The 19,579-nt window shown below is 48.6% G+C and overlaps 1 protein-coding gene across 1 annotated transcript; it reads left to right on the plus strand.

Annotated features, from left to right (window-relative positions):
- Window positions 1-3,928: 3,928 nt before the first annotated feature.
- On the plus strand, window positions 3,929-9,950 carry LOC109762145 (protein LONGIFOLIA 1). The gene is made up of 5 exons (XM_020320967.4): window positions 3,929-4,666; window positions 5,705-5,772; window positions 5,861-7,942; window positions 8,275-8,425; window positions 8,828-9,950. The coding sequence occupies exons 1-5, from the start codon at window positions 4,519-4,521 to the stop codon at window positions 9,607-9,609; spliced, it is 3,231 nt and encodes a 1,076-aa protein (XP_020176556.1). The 5' UTR covers window positions 3,929-4,518; the 3' UTR covers window positions 9,610-9,950.
- Window positions 9,951-19,579: the final 9,629 nt, after the last annotated feature.

A 19,579-nucleotide genomic window follows, 5' to 3' on the forward strand; every position in this document is an offset into this window, starting at 1 on the left:
CATCTCCAGATACAGACCCTAAGAGGCCCTGACGAACTAAAGAAGACAAGCGAGAGCCACATATGTGACCAAGGCGATGATGCCACTGCTGGAAGGACGCAGACGAAGAGGCAGCAAGAGCATGGGAGCTGGCTGAAGTGGTGGCAGCGGAAGGAACACAAAGCCAGTCAACCTCCCAAAGGCCCTCTGACTCACGGGGCCGAGGGCCAGCACCAACCAAAGCCTTGGTGCGACGATCCTGAATGGAGCAAGAGTCGGTATCAAGAATGACACGACAACCAGAATCAGTAAGTTGGGCAGCGGAAAAAAGATTCATGGTGAGGCGAGGAACATGTGAAGGAAGAGGTGTGCCATCAGCGGTAAGAACATTAACAGGCGAATCAAGAGGTCGAAGAGAAGACAGCATGGAAGAATCAGAAGACATATGAAAAGAGGCTCCAGAATCCAGAACCCACGAAGATGTACCTGACTGTGTAGATGCCTGCGGTGGTGGAGCAGTGGCTGCAATCACAGCAGCAGCGGAACCGGTCGACGAAGAGCCTGAGGAAGCTAAGAGACGCTTGAGCATCATAATGTCCTGGTCAGTGAGTGACGGGGTCGAGGAGGATCCAGGAGTCCCACTAGAAGAGGAGCGCCTCTGGTCTCGCTTCTTCTCACGGCAATCAGACTCTGGGTGACCTGGCCGAGAGCAGTAGCCAAAGAAGGTGTCACGGCGTGACCGGCCCCTCTCAGCATAAGAAGGACGACCCCCCCCTGAAGGAGTAGGCAGGAGTGGTGGAGCGGTGAGGCGAGCAGGGGGCATAGGAGCTCGGGCGGCCAACACAGATGGAACCACAAGTAACCCAGCAGAGCGTAGGCGGGTCTCTTCAGCACGAAGCTCAGCAAGCACCTCTGAGATAGGAACACGACCACGAGCGAGCAGGTGAGCACGGCGAGGCTCGAACTCAGAGCGAAGACGAGATAAGAACTCGTGAACCCGCTGGAACTCCAAATCGGACCGTGTAGTCTGACAGCAACGGCAAGTTCCACAAACGACGGTCCGAAGAGAGTCAAGCTGACGCCAGATGGCAGAGCACTGTGAATAGAACTCATCAACAGAGGAATCACCTTGCTGGAGTGCATGCTCCTGATGTACCACAGATAGGTAGAGAGCATCACCAGAGGGCTGATAGCGCTGACAGAGATAAGACCACATCGCCGCAACTGTGCCAAGTCCCATGAACTCGGAAGCAAACTGAGGGAGGACACTCGCAGTGAGAACAGCAGCAGCTCGAGCATTATCATTGCACCACTGAGTGTAAGCAGACAGATCATCCCGGTACACAGAGAGAGCATCGGAATAAGCAGATAGCTGCTGATCATAAGCATCAACCGCAGCATCATCCTGAGCCTTGGCAGCATCCCGGTCAGCCTGAGAAGCATCAACAGCAAGGACCGGTAGCACCGGTGGGATTGGGGCCACTGGCGCAACAGGGCATGGCGGACAGGGGACCTCGCCAGAAAGAACACCCCACAAAAGAAGGCCACGCATATGAATGCGCATGAAGCCCACAAACTCAGCGTAGTTGGTGCCATCAAAGATCACCGAACACCTAGGAACAGCAACATAGCCCGAAGAAGACATAGCAAGGTCTGCTTTTGCTTTCTCTGTTCAGCTTCTGTTTTTTTGGTCAACGAACTGAAGATACCCGATCGGGATCGGGCTGGAGGACGAGCGGGGCAACCCCGCTCGATCAGAAGCGCGAGGGCGGGCGACCTGGCGCCGTACAACCCGAAGCAGGGGCCGGCGGCCTAGCTCGATCTAGAGCAGGAACGAGCGGGCGGGGCGGCCTGGCTCGATCTGAAGCAGGGACGAGCGGGCGGGGCTCGATCTGGAGCAAGGGCAGAGCGGGCGAGGCTCGATCCCCGCTCGAACAGAGGCAGGGGCACGAAGGCGAGCGGCCTGGTGCAGGCAGCCGCGGGCAGCAGCGGCCGGATAGCGGCGGGGGCGCCGGCGGGCAGGCGGGCCAGGTGCGTGGAGGGCAAGGTCGGCCGGCTAGAGAAGAAGAGCTTCGGGCGCAGCAGGAGTGCCTGGTCCGGGCAGGCGGCAGAAGCGGGTGCCGGATCCGGCCAGCCAGCGACGGAATGGGCTGGAACGGCAGGATTCGAGGGAAGCTAGGAGGGGGGCGCACGGAGTTGCGGCGTGCGAGAGAGCGGGGCTAACCTAGCATCTGATACCATGTTAGATAAGTGAGCAACTGAGCTTTACTGAGGGCCAAAGGCCATTACATATACATGTGTGGTAAAGTGCAGGAAACCCCTTATACAATGGGGATATACCGAAAAGAGACTATACACATCTAACAGAACCGTTCAGTCAAGGACGCGTTGCACGACGACAGATGGATCCTGGACTTGAGGCGAGGTGACCCGGACGTCATTGCACTGCAGGTGGTGCAGCTTGCGAGGGAGATCAGGCAGGCTGCCCTCACTCTCATTCCAGTAACCCAAGACTGTATTACCTGGAAGCTCAGCGCCTCAGGCTGCTACTCAACAAGTTCCGCGTACAATGCCCAATTCAGCAGTAGACAGCTTACCTCCTTCAAATCCATCATCTGGAAAGTCTGGGCGCCGGGCAAGATCAAGATGTTTCTTTGGTTGCTGCACCTTGATAGACTGTGGTGCAATGATCGTCTGCAAAGGAGAGGCTGGGACAATGGATATTTTTGCCCGATGTGCATGCGCAACCTCGAGACTTCAGTACACCTCTGCTGGGAGTGCCCGGTTGTACTGCAAGTCTGGCACGCGGGGGCAACCTGGAACGGCTGTGCCTCTCTGGATCAGACTTCCTGGCGTAGAGGAACAACAACAACGGACCGAGTGCAAAGGATTATAGCGGCAGCCGCTCCTGGCCACAGGAAGGGTGTAAAAACCGTTGTGGCGCCGATCTCATGGCATATATGGTTAGAGCGCAACGCTTGCACATTCAGAGGGAAGCAGGCAAACGCAAGGCACATCATTGAAGCTTGCAAGCGCGACATTGAGCAATGGAGGATGGCCGGGGCAAAGTGCATAGAGTTACCCTTTGGGGAAGTGACGTGAAAGTATTCCCCTATGATCTTGGACCCGCAGTTCCCTTCTACTTGCGGGGCAGTTGTAATTTTCTCCCTCTTGATCACTTGATCACCCCTTGTCACTCTCCCTTCTGCTTAAATCAATGAAATGCCGGCAATGCCGGCCGCTTCAAAAAAATAAAAGAAGGAAAAAAGAGGGGTGCAGATTTAAAGGAGAAGAAATGGTGTGTGACAGACATAGAGATATATCACTTGCCTGCAGTCTGCAGCAGAGCAGAGTGTGCAATGCATGCTTCAACGCCAAGAATTGCTGCTGGTTTTCTCATGACGCACGGATCCACACCATGAATGCGGTGTTGTTAGTTGGCCCTGCCCTGCCCTGCCCTGCCACTCACATTGAATGCGTCCTTGACCCGAAGACGCACCAGGCCAGATGGATGATTTCATTTGCAGGAGCAGCCCCCCACTAATTTTTGGACAAAGCACAGCTAATGGCTGCAAGAAGACGCTGTCAGATTTAGTATCGTCTTCTTCTTCCTCCTCACCCAACCCAACCCAACCCAACTGACGAGTAGTCCTACTGGGTTTGGAAGGAGACACGTTTTTACCTAACCCAACGACCAAACTCTTCACTTCCCCATGGCCATGGGCACTTGCAAAATGACAAACTGATGTTGACTCCCTCTCACACACACATACACATACACATACACATACACATACACATACTGCACATACATATACACATACACATACAGAGAGATGAGAGAGAGGAGATGGACAAGTGGACAAGCATCTCTCTCTCTCTCATGGTGATGGTGGGTACAGGGCCTTGGAGCGGCACATGGGGTGCTGAGAAAGAGAACAAGGAACCCCCCGGCCCGCGCCCACCCACATCTCCTCCAGCTAGAGGCCACATCTCCTAATAGTTAGTTAGGTGGTTTAGTTTAGTTTAGTTTATGCACTGCCTGGAACGGAAATGCCAGGTCCCAATACACTAGTACCCAAGTATACATGTACGTCAGTCCTCCTTAACTGCATTTAACAGGACAGTGGTACTCACATTACATTCCGGTAAAACGACCGGGTTAACAATGGCCTTCTTCTCTTCTCTCCAGCCCCTCCTCCCCATTCTCACCCTCGCAACTCTTCTTCCTTCCCAGTCCCAGTCCCAGCCCCAGCCATAGAGATAGAGCAGCGGAGCAGCAACAACAAGACGACCACCCTCCATCAGCTACCTCGAGTCCCAGAGCGGTGAGGGCGGCCATGCCCCTCACGCTCACCGCTCACACTCACAACATCTCCTTCTGCCCCTCTGGGCTGGCTCCCCTCCTCCTTACAAGAAAAGACCATGATTGAGCTACCACACTGCTGAGCTGGTAGCAAGGGGAGGACCGCCGGTCGGTTTGCTTTGCTGCTCCTCCTCCTCCCTGCATTTTGGGGATTTGGAAGAGGGGAGGAGGCGATGCCGGCCAAGTACCTTGAGGCGCTGGGAGAGGACAGGCGGCCGGACCTGCACCGCCAGATCGGCTGCGTCACCGGGATCCTGCAGGCCTTCGACCGCCGCTACCCCATCGCCGCCCACCACTCCCACAAGAGGCTTCTCCCCCCAGGTTAGGTTGCCATCCTCTCCTTCCTTCCCGCCGCACATGCTTCTGCTTTGCTTGCTCCAAACATGCATGGATTCATTCCGTCTCACCAATTCCTATTCCTTGAAGCAATTACGTACGTTAATGTTCGTATGCCACCGTGATATGATACGATAGATCAGGGCTCTGCTTTAGCATGGTCTCAGCACATGCTCCTGTTTTTTCGGCCTTCTTTCTTTCCACATTGAATCGCTAGGTGCTGCTGCCGATTGCTGCGATCTACTGTAGCCTTTTCCCCTTTTTTTGGGCGAGCCACCCAGATGCAGGAATTTAATTACTATACCTACTTTAATATAGTAGGGTGGAGGCAGAGGGAAGTTTATGTCTGAATGAAATCTTTAGTTCAGAATTGTAATATTTTTTATCTGCACCGGCGCTGATTAGCCGGAAATTGGTCCCGGATGACCGACAAAATATGTCACTATGTCATGCAGACAGACAGATTAGACCCTGCTTCCGATAATAAAATCTAGTATCCGTAAACAGTTTTGCTAAGTCTCACTCGACGGAGACTTCGTTATGTCTCACTCGATGCTATAGTCCTTTGATTTTGCATGGAGATTCGTACAAAAAAAAGTTCTTCAGTTTTTTCTTTTTTCTTCTTATACTATATCACTTGACTAAGACTTGGTTAAGTCTTAGTCGAGTAAAACCTAGCCATACCCGTCTGTAAATGTTGACAACAATGAAAATGATTCCACAAATTGGAAGAGGATTCTTTTCACAAAAAAGTTTATATTTGGACAACGAATGACACTGACAATTTCTTCTTCTTTGGTGATAGTTCCAACTAGAAAAGTGTAGTGTATATTTGGACAACAATGACAGTGACATTTTTGTTTCTTTTCTTTTATAATGCAACAGTATTGATCAACTTTTTCTCTTGCTCGGGCCATGTATTTTTTCCATAAGAAGCAATATTTCCCCCTTCTTCTTTTTGAGGATTCAATGCATTTGTTTAGGCTGGCTTACCATTGAAAACTGTCTCACTTACTAAAACAGGCAATGCACTGTCAAGCAGTCCGAGCGTAGGGGAAGAGCGCACAAGATACGGACCCCAGATTGTTCTCGTGAGTCTCACTTGTCAATGTAAATGTACTCCTTCAACAGGCTTCCAGCCTTTCACAATTTGACTGACTTGCTGCAATCTGTATTCAGGACAAGAACTTCAGTAAAAGCTGGATCGAAAATCAAAGAGCAACGTCAACAATGGAGACCTCATCATCATCATGTTCATCGTTTTCCTCCCTTGATGGCAATAGATCAACACAACAGGACCTATCCTCAACTGATCGAATGCTATTTCCGGAGAAACCATTCAAGTGCTCGCCGAGGCTCAAGAGCTCGCCTGAGAGTGACAATGGACCGGACTACCTCCTGGTTGATACCCTCACCAACACACCCTCAGCTCAATCCAGCCACCCTACTCTTGGTATAAGAAATCTGGTAAAGGATTCGATTTACAGAGATACTCGTGATTTGTCAGCCAGAACTTCCACAATGGAAGCAGCAGTGGCAGATTACACATACAACCGTGGAGGTGGAGATCCAGCAACATGCTTGGATGAGTCCCCTAGCAGTGATATCCAAGGAAAGAGCAAGGGAACCATGGACATCAATGAGTCGCTCCGAGTGCTGGCCAAGCTCAGGGAATCCTCTTGGAGTCCATCTGAATCTGGCCACCAACCAAGGCTGTCTTACGATGCTCCTCGGTTCTCATACGACGGGAGGGAATCGGCATCAAAACATAGGGAGATGCCAAGATTGTCGCTGGACATCAAGGAAGGCCCTCTTAGGACCCGGGAAATGGACTCGCGGCCGAAGCCGAACATGGATGACACAGAGAGGAGTACCAGTTTTGGTTCTGATAAAGAATCCAATGCAGAGATCCAGAAAGAACAACCGGCAGCCTCTAAGCGTCTTCCAAGTGTCGTTGCAAAACTCATGGGTTTGGAAGAGTTGCCTGAGCCCAGCGACAACAAGGTGATATCACCGCAGGCACCCAAATCACTTCAAGAGAGGAAGCAAGAACATATACTGCTCCCTTTGAGCCTCTCCTCGCATAATGAGCCTGCTCGTAGGCAACACAGGAATCTGGATGCAACAATCAGGAATGTTCCTAACTCTAAGTTCCCAGCTGAAACCGCACCTTGGAAGCAGGAAAGGATCGTGCTACCCAGAAAATTGCCGAAAGGGTCCAAGGGGGCTCATGGAAAAGAGCAACCTGCTGCATCAGTTTACAGTGAGATAGAGAAACGACTCAATGACCTTGATTTCCAGCACTCAAACAAGGACCTGAGGGCACTTAAGCAGATCCTGGACTCGATGCAAGCAAAAGGACTGTTACAGAACAAGAAACGCGAGGAAGCATCAATGATCAAGTTATATGATGATGACTACAATAACCAAGAGGTGACTGATGCTAATCCGAGACTGAGCTGTAACACAAACTCCAATCAGATGTCTGAAGGGGCCCCATCGCCATCAATGGAAGAAGAGAGCATTGCAGACAAATTCTTTAAATCTCCTATTGTGATCATGAAGCCTGCAAATTCCGCAGACTTGTCGGGTGACGCAGATTCTCCTGTTGTTCCATTGAGGGGGCTCTCAGATTTACCGCAGCTGCGGACAGTCAATAGCACTGACAAAAGGAAAATGCCAAAGATCAATAGGGCAGCTGCTGAGCAACGTCTGAAATCTAGTCCAACGGTGCCTGCTTCTCAACCCCTTGCTTCTGATAGGAGACCAAATGGAAGAAATGAAGTGACGAGCAGGAAACAGAAGTCTAGTTCGCAGTTGATGACTGAGAGCTCATCCAGAAGACAGCAGTTACCAAGAGACAATAATGGAATGCTAAAGCATAAAAACTCCACTAGCCCCAGATTACCACAGAAAAAGCTCGACATGGAGCGAAGGTCTAGATTGCCTGTTCCTTCTCCTGAGGCTAACAAGAACCAAAGGCAATCTGTGGATAAGAGTCACTTGGATACAGTATCACCCAGAAGCAAAGTTAGAAGAAAGCTTGCTCAAGGTGAAGATGGTCATCAAAATGTTGCAAAGAGCAGGACAAGAAGTCTTAACCAGCAAGGCGATGATATGTCTTTAATGTCGGATGGCAGTATGAGTGTTGTATCAGAGCTGGACATAGAAGTAACAAGTGCTGACAGATCTGCAGAAGTTAATGCATCGAACTTCCAACAAGGCAATCAAACTCCACTAGGAAGGAATCCACAAAAAGTGGTAAGCTATTTCTTCTTTCATATTATCCTTCCATTCATCGAGAAAAGGTGTATTGGCTGTGTGCATCGTATGATGCAGAGGCCAGGTTTATCCCTTTTCGGGATTATTTTTTTGAGAAAAGGTGTATATTTCAAAGTTGTATTGGTGTGAAGATAGTATTATAATTTTTTTGCGACAAGATAGTATTACAATTGCTAATTCATCTTCATAAAACCGCAAGATGCAAAAGGATCTACATAGCAAACCCACCAGCCCGCTTTAATACTGAAGTCTTGAAATATTACTAGTGCCCCATGCCACTTCTCTAATTATTATGGTATTCATCTGTTCAGAAAACCTCTTATGATGCAAACAAGGACCTGTCATCTGTGGATCACGCAGCAGCTGTCCCTGAGCGGCCAAGTCCAGTCTCTGTCTTGGACTATTCATTTGACCAGGAGAATTTGTTCCGTACCAGCAAGACCTCAGATTCACCTAATGTTGGTAAGATCAGCTAGTTCGCCAGCTTTGCTAACTTTGTTTCTTGATCATATAAACTGGAAACTGTGTTCCTTTAAAATAGAAAACTCGACTTTTGTTAGCGTTAAATGGAAAGATCTTAAAAGTTGTTCACCTTACTTCCTGCTTCGACATTTCAATTTCCCTGGACCGGAGGATCATGAATCTCGTTATGTTTACTCACTATCATGCTTGTTGGATGTATATGTGCAACCGACAGTTGTTTTGCACAGCGATAGTACCTTTGGTCCACAGATAGAATTTCATGTTTACATAGTGGCATCTTTTGACCTGGATGGCTATGGATTGATAGTGTACTGGCATATATAGACTGGTGGATATTGGGTGCTTTCCAGTGGCTAATTTCTTTTTCCTTGGAACTCTCAGATGATCAGCGGCATCTATCAGATGCAAAGCCAACAAAGCCCACTGCTCAGTCCGAGAACAACAAGCTCGCAAATGTAGCGAGCCTTCTTCAGAAGCTCCAGCAATTGACTGTAACCAAGGATGACGATGAGGCCCCTCCTGTGGATCACATTGCTTTCTTGTGTGAGACACAAATTCCGGACCACCGCTATGTGTCGGAGATCCTACTGGCCTCGGGCCTTCTGATGAAAGACCTGGGTACGGGCCTGTCGCAAATCCAGCTCCACGCCTCGGGCTACCCCATCAATCCTGACTTGTTCCTCGTGCTGGAGCAACGCAAGTCCGGATGGACCTCCAAACCTGAGGGCGTCCATCAAAGCAGAAGGTCTGACGACCCCAAGAGAGCTCACCGGAAGCTAATGTTCGATGCCGTGAACATGCTCCTCCTCGAGAAGTTTGAGAAAGAAACCTCGGTCCATGCGGCTAGCTCGCTCACCGGAGCCAGGGAGGTGTCCAGCGGTCAGCAGCTGGTGAAGGCCATTTGCTCAGAGATCGAGTACCTGAAGACAGAGAGATCGCGGATGTGCCAGGAGAAGAGCAGCAGTGTGATACCTGACGCAGAGATCCTGCACAGGCTGGAAGGGTGGACGACGAGCTTCGGCCAGCAGCAGCTCCCCGGCATGATACTGGAGATCGAGAGGTCAATATTCAAGGAGCTCGTCGACGAGGTGGTTCGTGGCGAGGCTGCCGACGGGCCACAGGCAAGGGCTGGCAGGCGCGGCAGGAGGCGCCTCTTCACTTGACTTAAGTTGTCTCAAGATCTGGCTTGTCTGAAGAGAGGAGGTAAATAGGCGCTGTGTGAGGATTGAGTGTGGGCAATGCAGAAACCTCAAGTAGGAGTGCATGTTTGGGACACCTACCTTGTTATTCCAAATGTTAACTTATATATAGTTGTTTTTAAACCCGACGGCGTTTCTCTCTGGAATATAATTGTGTGTGCTTCTGAACTCAAATAATCGCATGGATTTTGTAATTTGAAATAGTGTATAAACGGGTGCATATGAAAAACACCCGGACAAAGAAAGACAATTATAAGTGTATGCGGAGACTGAGAAAACGTGTGATCAAATGTTTGCTGTACAAAGCCCGCATTGATCATCTCTGTACATATTTTCTCAAACACATTTGGGATTTCACTGTGGTGCATTTCCAGTTCAAAACCCTTTGCACCTACCACAAGTTTCATTAATCCAAACTCTCATGTTATAATAATCTAAATTCTTGTGAATATATCATCAGAATTCAGAATTGTGGGCATTTTCTATGAAAGTGTTGTTCTCACATGGGCTCGGGTGGACAGTAAAAAAATATGAAAAACAAATTCAAGAAATTTTGATTTTTTTGGTGTGAAACATTGACAAATGTTTTGATAGCTTGCAAAATTCCATCATGAAACGACATTCGTGGAAAACATGGCAAAGAAAACAAAATTGATGCTCCAAAATGCATTTGAAAACACCGTTTTGGAGCATTGATTTTGATATATTTTTTTGGCACATTTTCCACGAGTCTCATCTGGAGATGAAATTTTGCGAGCAATCAAAAAATTGACAATGTTTCACACAGAAGAAAAATGGATTTTTTTCAATCTATTTTGATTTTACTGTTCATCTGAGCTCACATGAGCACGCGATCAGAACAACCGCGTCCGCATTCTTTATCCCATATTTTCTTTTGAGAAAAGACATCCAAAGGGCATCTTATATTTGATGATTATCAACCATCTCAGTACGATGAAAAAGCAAAAACACACAAAACGATTAAAAAGTACACTAGCGGTCTTCTTCCTCCAGTTTTATGCCACTAGCCGTGTCGACGAACGACAATCTTTAGGACCAACAAGGCCCCTTGGTGGTTCGGCTGTGGGAATCACAGTACACAAAGAGCAGATCCAACAAGTAAACACACAAGATTTACCTAGGTTCGGGCCGCCGTGAGGCGTAAAACCCTACTCTGCTTTGGTGGAATTATACGTGAAAAGATGCTCAAGTTACAAGACAGCGCAAGCTTGCCGGTAAGGTGCTCGGGAAGCGCAATTACATAGTGCAAATGGGCAGAGTGTCGACCTTTGTAAAGGTTGACATGGGCCTCCTTTTATAGATGAAAAAGGCTACCACAGTGGTAAAATGGTAAATACAGAAGCACATAGTGGCTACAATACTATCATACCTAATTCTGATGGGTTAGGACAAAACCAATAAATGCTCCGATAGGTGTCACGCTAGGGAAGAATGCCGGCAAGGTAGTCCATCTCCACCTGTACCGCTCGCCCAGCTACTTCTATTCTATCGACACACCCCTTGGACGGGTATCAATAAAGTTGCTTTTTCGGCGGCAGGCCGACACGCGTTCCGATAAGCCCCACCTAACCACTTGCTCGCTCGATTGTTGGCAAGTCTCTGACCATTGCCACGGTGGAGCGGTGGGCAAAGTTTGCCAGTCCGGAGCCTTATCGGTCTAAAGCTTGTCGGCATCTTGAGTCTTGATCTTCAGTACTGCTGTTAGTACTTCTCGATGACCTGCATGGAGGTCTTATTCACGGTCTTGATAACCAAGTCTTGAGTGTATTAGAGAGGCTATCCTTCGACAAGCCCTTGCCGCCAAGATGGCTACAACTATCTGTGCATCGTCAGGGTATGAACACCCATGTTCAATACACCGGTAGGAGCCCCCGGGACCGGGCCACACACACATGTGAGACGTTGTTGAGCTAGGCCCGAAACAATGCACGGACACACGTGGCAAAGGATAACTGTCCATAATGATCACTTTTACTGCACGCCCACGATGACGCGTTAAATGCGGGACGTGGGAGAGGTGGAGCTAACTGACAACAAGCGGTTGTGCGCCTGCGAAAGCGTTGCCACGCCAAGCAGTGAGGAGCCACCAGCCCCGCGCCTTCCCCATAAAAAGGAATCTGCGGTTGCGGTGCTCAATCCACCGCTTCCTTTGCTCACAATCCATCTCACGCGCCCATCTTCTTCTTCCTTGCCAAAATTGAGCACTCCGCCACCGCGCCGCCCCGCTCGCGCTTCCCACCAAATCCACCTTCAACAATCGCCATGGCTCCGAAGAAGGCTGACTCAAAAGCGGAGAGGAGGAAAGCAGCCCTCGCTAAGCAGCGGAGGGAGAACATCATCTTCCCGCTAACGCTGACAGTGACGACGCGGTACGCGTATGTATGGGCGAGGAAGACGAAGGACCATGAAGCCACAGACGTGCTCTTAGGAACCGTCTCTCACAGTGCTGATAAGTATCAATTCTTTGCCGGATATTTCTACTGCAGGTTGTGTCCCCCCTTCTAAGATTTCTTCAATGAGATTATGAGGTCATACGGGTTCAGGTTGCTAGACTTTTCTCCCAGTGCCATCACCTGCACGTCTGTTTTTGCACATTTTTGTGAAAATTTTGTGGGGGTCGTGCCCAATGTGCCTCTGTTCCGCCCTTTATTCATTCCCCAGATTGAGAAAGGTGATGCTCTCTCCGGCAGCATCACTTGGATCCTAAGGATAGGAATGAAGAAGCACTACCTCGACGGCAAGCTGCACATCAAGTGGCCTGAATGGAGGTCTAAATGGTGATGGATTAAGCATGAGAACTTCCCGGCATACCGCGCTCCCAGAACCAGGAAGATAGAGAGGAACCCGCGCTGGAGCGACATGGGCCCTAATGACGACAAGCTTGGCCTTGCTCTGGACAGAATCTCGATGCTCAAGGCTCTTGGGTTGATCATTGAGATGGTTGGTGCAGACTTCACCAGACGCCGGATCTCTCCTCTGTAGAGAGAGGAGTCTGACAAGCTTGGGAGTATGGGAACCCTACCGACATGATGCGGCTACACCCATGCCTTCACAACAATCTGACTGTCATGGAGCACTACTGACTCATTTGCCAGCTCTTCAATAGGGGCTGCAACTTCACCTTGCCGGAAGGAGTCATCCCTCTGTGCAACACCACCACCAAGGACTCCATTGTGGCAATGATGCCGGCATGCAATGCCAGGGGTGCCCTAGCAGATTGGAGGGTACCCACCGAGGCCGAAGTGAACGAATGGTTCTTCAACCTGGCTGAGACGGCGCATGATGCGGAGCATCCTAAGGTCATCCCCATGGACCTACCTTTGTCTCCTACGACACCACATGGACCAATGACTAGAGCTCGAGCAAGGGCTATCGAAACTAAGGTGAACTCGCTCCTCTCCAAACTACCACTTTCCATATGTGAGACATGGCTACTACCTCAAGCGGAAACCCTATGTGTGATCAGGTACCTAGAGGACGACCGGACCAGGAGCAACTACACCCAACGTCCAAGATGGCGAGGACACCAATTACAAGAACCAAGAAGAAGAGCTGCCGGGAAAACTACAACCTTTGGACGACCGGACCAGGCCGGACGTCCGATGCCTAAAGGGCCAGCCAGCCCAAGTCCCAGCCAGCGAATGCTACAATGACCGGACGACCGGCACGGACCGGACGTCCGACACCCCCAGCGTCCGGACGACCACCCGGGTCCGGATATCCGGTGTCACATCACAGAAGGGAAATTAACGGAATTCTGAAGACCTCCGGACGATCGAGCCCCGGACGACCTACACCCTCCGGACATCCGACGGCGCCTGACCAGAGCAGAATCACCGGATAACCGGCGCCATCCAGACGACCGGACCCTCACGAGCCACCGGACGTCCGGTAGGTGCCGGGCGACTGACGCCTGTCTGCGCACAGTGTGTTGGGCCGAGGCCCATGTACCCATTCGACCCCCTAGACTATAATACTCCTCCTCCTCCACTTTTCTAGGGTTAGCATTGGTTTAGCTCATATGAGAGATAGAGCTTTGCTCATCCACTTGATACCTACTCCATTGGAGGCCAAGCCCTCCATCTAGAGAAGATCCCCCAAGTGGATTCAAGCCCTCCATCTAGGAGAAGATCCCCTAGTGGATCCAAGACCTCCTCTTGGAGAAGAACTAGTTACTTGTATCCCCCTTTGTTGGATTTGAATCATGTATCTCTCTTTGTGTTCATGGATCTAGCACATGTGTGATTGTTTCTCATTGATTTGAGTGTTTCCCCTCGTTTCCCCTCATGTTTCCCCTTGTGCGTTCTTCGTGTTCTTAGGGAATCCCCCTCCAAATCGTGAAAGATCGCCCCCTAGGGTTCCACCCTACATCATCTTGGTATCATGAGCCAAGGTTGATCACGAATTTGGAGCCCCTACCCCTCTTTTTCTAGCCTAATTCTGTTGATTTTCTCCCAATTTCGAAAACCCCCACAAAAATAGCCCCAATTCTTTTTTTTTGTGATTTATTGGTGTGATGAAGTTTTGTTGGATTTGATCCATTGATTTGCTTTGCCACAAGTGGATCTAGCTTTCCCTCATCATTTCCCCCATTTCCATCCACAAATTCGTCCAATTTTCACCAAATTTTGCTTCTCCACCACGAACCCTAGAAGTTCACCCTGTGCCCGAAATCGCCCAGGCACTGGACGACCGACAGCCTCCGGTCGTCCGACCACCGGTCATCCGACCACCACCAGACGTCCGACGTTCCCTAACGAAACTGAATTTTTTCACCCGAAAATTTCCAGCCAGCGCCCACACTTCTGTGTTGCCACTCCAATACCCACATTGCATTTCCTCATAGCCACCACCGCTTTCCGCAAACACCATCGCTTACCCGCTACCAACTCCATCAATTTTGACACATTTTGGTCATTGAGAATTTGAGTTGTGGTTTCTGTTTCCTAACGTGTTTCGGCTACTTAGGGACGGTTCAACAACGACATCATCGCAGCTCATCTTCGCCATAGATTCGTCATCGACAACACCCATTTCACCATTTTGACACCATCAACCGTACGCAAGGGCGGTAACCTCGACGACACTTTCGAACATTCTCCCTTGCCATTGCATTGTTAACCTCTTAGGCTTCCTTTTGCGTAACTTACCCATCAAGACTAGCCTTTGAGTATTGCCGGCAACGTTACTTGTGCACATTAGTGATCATAGTTTCCTATTGCAGACATACCATATCATCTTGGTATCTGTATCTTGGTATCATCTCTTATGCCACAAGGTTGTCATCGCATATACACAATTGCTATCTTGGTTCGTGAAGTTTTGCATAAGTGGCCAACGAAAGAGCTCAGAGAGAAAGAGCCAACAAGCTTTTAAGCAAAAGAGAAACATAAGCAAAGAGCTTTTAAGCAAGAACCATAGCATCATACTACATTAAGATTGTCATACTCGATCATCTTGGATCATATCATCCGAACATCATACATATAGCATACTTGGGATAGAAGTCGTTGCATTTTTGCTTTGTAGGTTGTGCACAAGTCTCCTATCCGCCTATTGTGCAATCATACTAGCGTCTCTCTAGAGTTGTGCAACAAGAGCATTTTCCATGGATTCCACATTTTGAGCTCGTTCCTTGGTTGCACGACCCCACTTATCTATCTCTGTGTGTGTGTGTGTGTTTCCGTGTGCCATATTGCTATTGGTCTACTTGTTGCATTTGCGAATTTGTGAATCTTTTCCAACATTATTGAATCTTGCTAGCAATTGCATCAATTTTGTGCCACCATCCTAACCAAGCTCCACCAAAGGCTTTATTTGTGTAGGTGTGAGAATTGACAAGATCTGGTACCAATTGTGCTATTTCCTTTGTTACACTATTGAGTGATCACTGATCCATTTTCAACATCGGGTAAGGTACTTTTGATCTAGTTCTTTCCATTCTCCCACTCACATTTGCTTGAGATGATGGATGGGCCAACTACTTCTTCGAACCCGCTCTTCATCGAGCAAGATGAGGACCCAAACATCTACGTCACCAAGAACCACCTCTTTGGCGCGCAAAGAGCTTTGCATCAAGAGAATGAAGCATTGGGCGACCGCATCGACATACTCGCTACCGACTTGCGACAATACGAGTATGTACGAGAGACTACTTCGACACATCAATGGCTTATCTCAAGGAGGACATACGAGCCATGATGGTCAATCTCTCTTCTACATCTTCGTCCTATTCAAGACGGAGCCACTCAAGTCGTCATTCTTCGCAATTTTCTTCGCATGCAAGTCCTCCAAGACTCGTCCACAACGTCGCGACGACCATGAAGTTCATCAAGCTCCACAAAATCCATTTCATGGCAATGAGTTACAAGCATGTCTACGTGAACATGAACGACTACGGCGACTAGCTAATGAACCTTCGGTCCAAGAGAAAGCTCCAATACGCCAAGATCAACAAGAACAACCAGATGGTGATGCCCTTCCAAGACATACGACTCCTACAACCAAGCTTCAACGACTACACCGCCTTCTACATCAACCAAGCCTTCTTCAAGCAACGGCGGCAAGTCCAACTACAGGAAATTTTCGTCAACTTCGACACCAAGTCGTCCTCCTACTACAAGCGAATTCAAGCCGAGATCTTCATCATCAACGACTCCCAACGATGAGACCGACAAGACAAGTTCCATCAAGTGTTTTACTTGCCAAGGCCGAGGCCACAAGACATACCAATGTCCCACAAGGCGCACCATGATTGCCAACGATGATGGCACATACGACTCTCTGAGTGAAGAAGAAATGGAAGCCCTTGAGCATGTCGCAATGCACCGGCAAGTGAATGAAGATGAAGATGACCAAGTATTTTTTGACAATGATTCGAGTCCGGCTCTCGTTGTCTCCAAGGTCTTGACGCTTCAACACCAACAAGAGGAAGACCAACGTTGCCACATCTTCCATACCAAAGCAGGCATCAACGATCGTTCTATTAAGGTCATCATCGATGGAGGAAGTTGCCACAACTTGGCAAGTGAAGAGCTATGTTCCAAGCTACAATTGGTCAAGATGAAGCATCCTCGCCCCTACAAGGTCCAATGGCTTAGCGAATCCAGCACCATCCAAGTGGAGCACACGTTCAAGTCTCCTTCAAGATTGGAGCATACGAAGACACTTTGGAGTGTGATGTGGTTCCCATGTCCGTTTGCCATCTCCTACTTGGACGACCATGACAATTCGATCGCGGCGTCATCCACAATGGGTGAACCAATCACTATAGCTTCAAGATGAAGGGAAAGGAGTACGTGCTACGACCTATGTCACCAAGCCAAGTGATCGCTGACAAGCAAGCAACCACCCATCATGGAGAGAAAGTGAGAGAGCGAACCAACAAAAAGAGAGTGAGCGCCACAAGCCAAAATTGAGTGCCTCCACGATGAGCGACAAGAAAAACTTAGTGCTATTTTGTACCAAAAGTGAGATGAGAGAAGTGTGTGAGAACCCATCAAGTGTTATGCACTATGTCCTATTGTGCAAGGAAGAGGCAACAAAAACTAACACCTCTCACCATCTACCTTTAGTGTTGTCTTCCCTATTGCAGGAGTTCAAGGACGTCTTCCCTGATGAGCTACCTCCAAGACTACCTCCTCTACGCGGCATCAAACACAGAATCGACCTCATCCCCGGCGCACCATTACCGAACAAGGCACCCTAACGCGTCAACCCCGAAGAAACAAAGGAAATACAATGGCAAGTCCAACAACTCATTGACAACGTACGAGCATGTACGTGAAAGCTTAAGTCCGTGTGCCATACCGGTTATTCTTGTGTCTAAGAAAGATGGTAGTTTTCGCATGTGTTCCAATTGCCGTCCTATCAATGCTGTCACCATTCATTATAGATATCCTATTCCACGGCTTGATGGTATTCTAGATGAGCTTAGCGGAGCCACCATTTTTTCTAAGATTGATCTTAAGAGTGGCTATTACCAAATTCGCATCCAAGAGGGTGATGAATGGAAAACCGCTTTCAAAACCAAGTTTGGCTTGTATGAATGGCTAGCTATGCCTATGGGTTTATCCGAAGCACCGGGCACCTTTATGCGTGTGATGCATTATGTTCTTAGAACTTACATTGGTGTTTTTGTTGTGGTCTACTTTGATGATATTCTTGTGTTTAGCATGTCTCTAGAAGATCATGTCACCCATCTTAGAACCGTTTTGCAAACCTAGGGAAAGAGCGCCTTTATGCTAATATGGACAAATGCCTTTTTGGTGTTGACAAGCTTGTTTTCTTGGGTTTTGTTGTGTCTTCTAAGGGTGTTCATGTAGATGAAGCTAAAATTGATGCTATTAAAACTTGGCCCAACCAACGAATTTGCAACAAGTGCGAAGCTTCCTTGGCTTAGCCGGTTTCTATCATAGATTCGTTAAGGACTTTAGCACTACTGCATCCCCTTTGCATGCCTTAAGTAACAAGAATGCACGATTTGTTTGGGGAACATCCCGAGTCTTCTCTTCGTTTCTTACTTTTGCAAGAGGCTTTATGGAGGTGGACTTATGGGACACTTTGGACGCGACAAGACCTTCGCTATGCTCTCAACAAAGAATTACTTTTGGCCCGATATGTTCCGAGACGTCTCCCGCTACACCAACCGATGCTCTACATGTCGCGAAACTAAGTCTAAAGCTCAATCCCATGGTCTCTATATGCCACTTCCTATTTTGTATCACCCATGGGAAGATATTAGTATGGAATTTGTGCTTGGTTTACTCAAACTTGAAATGGAAAGGATTCCATGTTTGTTGTTGTGGACCGTTTCTCTAAGATGGCACATTTTATACCATGCAACAAGATAGACGATGCTTCACATGTTGCAAATCTCTTTTGTAGGGAAATCTTGCGTCTACATGGAGTACCCAAGACTATCGAGTCAGACCGCGATGTCAAGTTCCTAAGATACTTTTGGAAGACGCTATGCACCAAGCTCGGAATCAAGCTCTTGTTCTCTTCAACATACCATCCACAAACCGATAGCCAAACGAAGGTCACGAACCGGACGCTATCCACTCTCTTACGTGTGTTGATCAAGAAGAACATCAAGGAGTGGGAAGAGTGTCTACCAATCGCCGAGTATGCCTACAATCGCGCAAGACATTCGACCACCGGCAAGTCCCCCTTCGAGGTCGTCTATGGCTTCAACCCGTTGTCCCCATTGGACATTCTACTTCTACCTTTACAAGAGCGCATCAAGATGGACGCGAGCGCACGAGCAACCTATCTCAAGAAGGTGCATGAAGATACAAGGCACACCATCGAGCACCAAGTACAACGCCTCGCGGCCAAGCTCAACTTCAACAAGCACCCTGATACCACTACAAAAAAATAGACTTCCGTGATGATACATGTTTGTCACAGTAGGTCACGTTTTCTGTCATGCATGTACATCCATGACGATTTTATGACAGAATCAAGATAGTCATACCTGTGCTGTCATAGAAGTGTTCCATGACATTACAAAAATTATCATCACGGAAGTGTCCACTTCCATGAAGATAAATCGCATGTCATAAAAGTGTTGGGGAACGTAGTATTTCAAAAAAATTACCTACGATCACACAAGATCTATCTAGGAGATGCATAACAATGAGCGGGGAGAGTGTGTCCATGTACCCTTGTAGACCGAAAGCGAAAGCGTTTAGTAACGCGGTTGATGTAGTCGAACGTCTTCGCGATCCAACCGATCCAAGTACCGAACGTACGGCACCTCCGCGTCAGCACACGTTCAGCTTGATGACGTCCCTCGGGCTCTTGATCTAGTTGAGGACGAGGGAGAGTTCCGTCAGCACGACGGTGTGGCGATGGTGATGATGAAGTTACCAGCGCAGGGCTTTGCCTAAGCACTACGACGATATGACCG

Source organism: Aegilops tauschii, chromosome 2 (genome assembly GCF_002575655.3).
Source record: "Aegilops tauschii subsp. strangulata cultivar AL8/78 chromosome 2, Aet v6.0, whole genome shotgun sequence".
NCBI lineage: Eukaryota > Viridiplantae > Streptophyta > Magnoliopsida > Poales > Poaceae > Aegilops > Aegilops tauschii.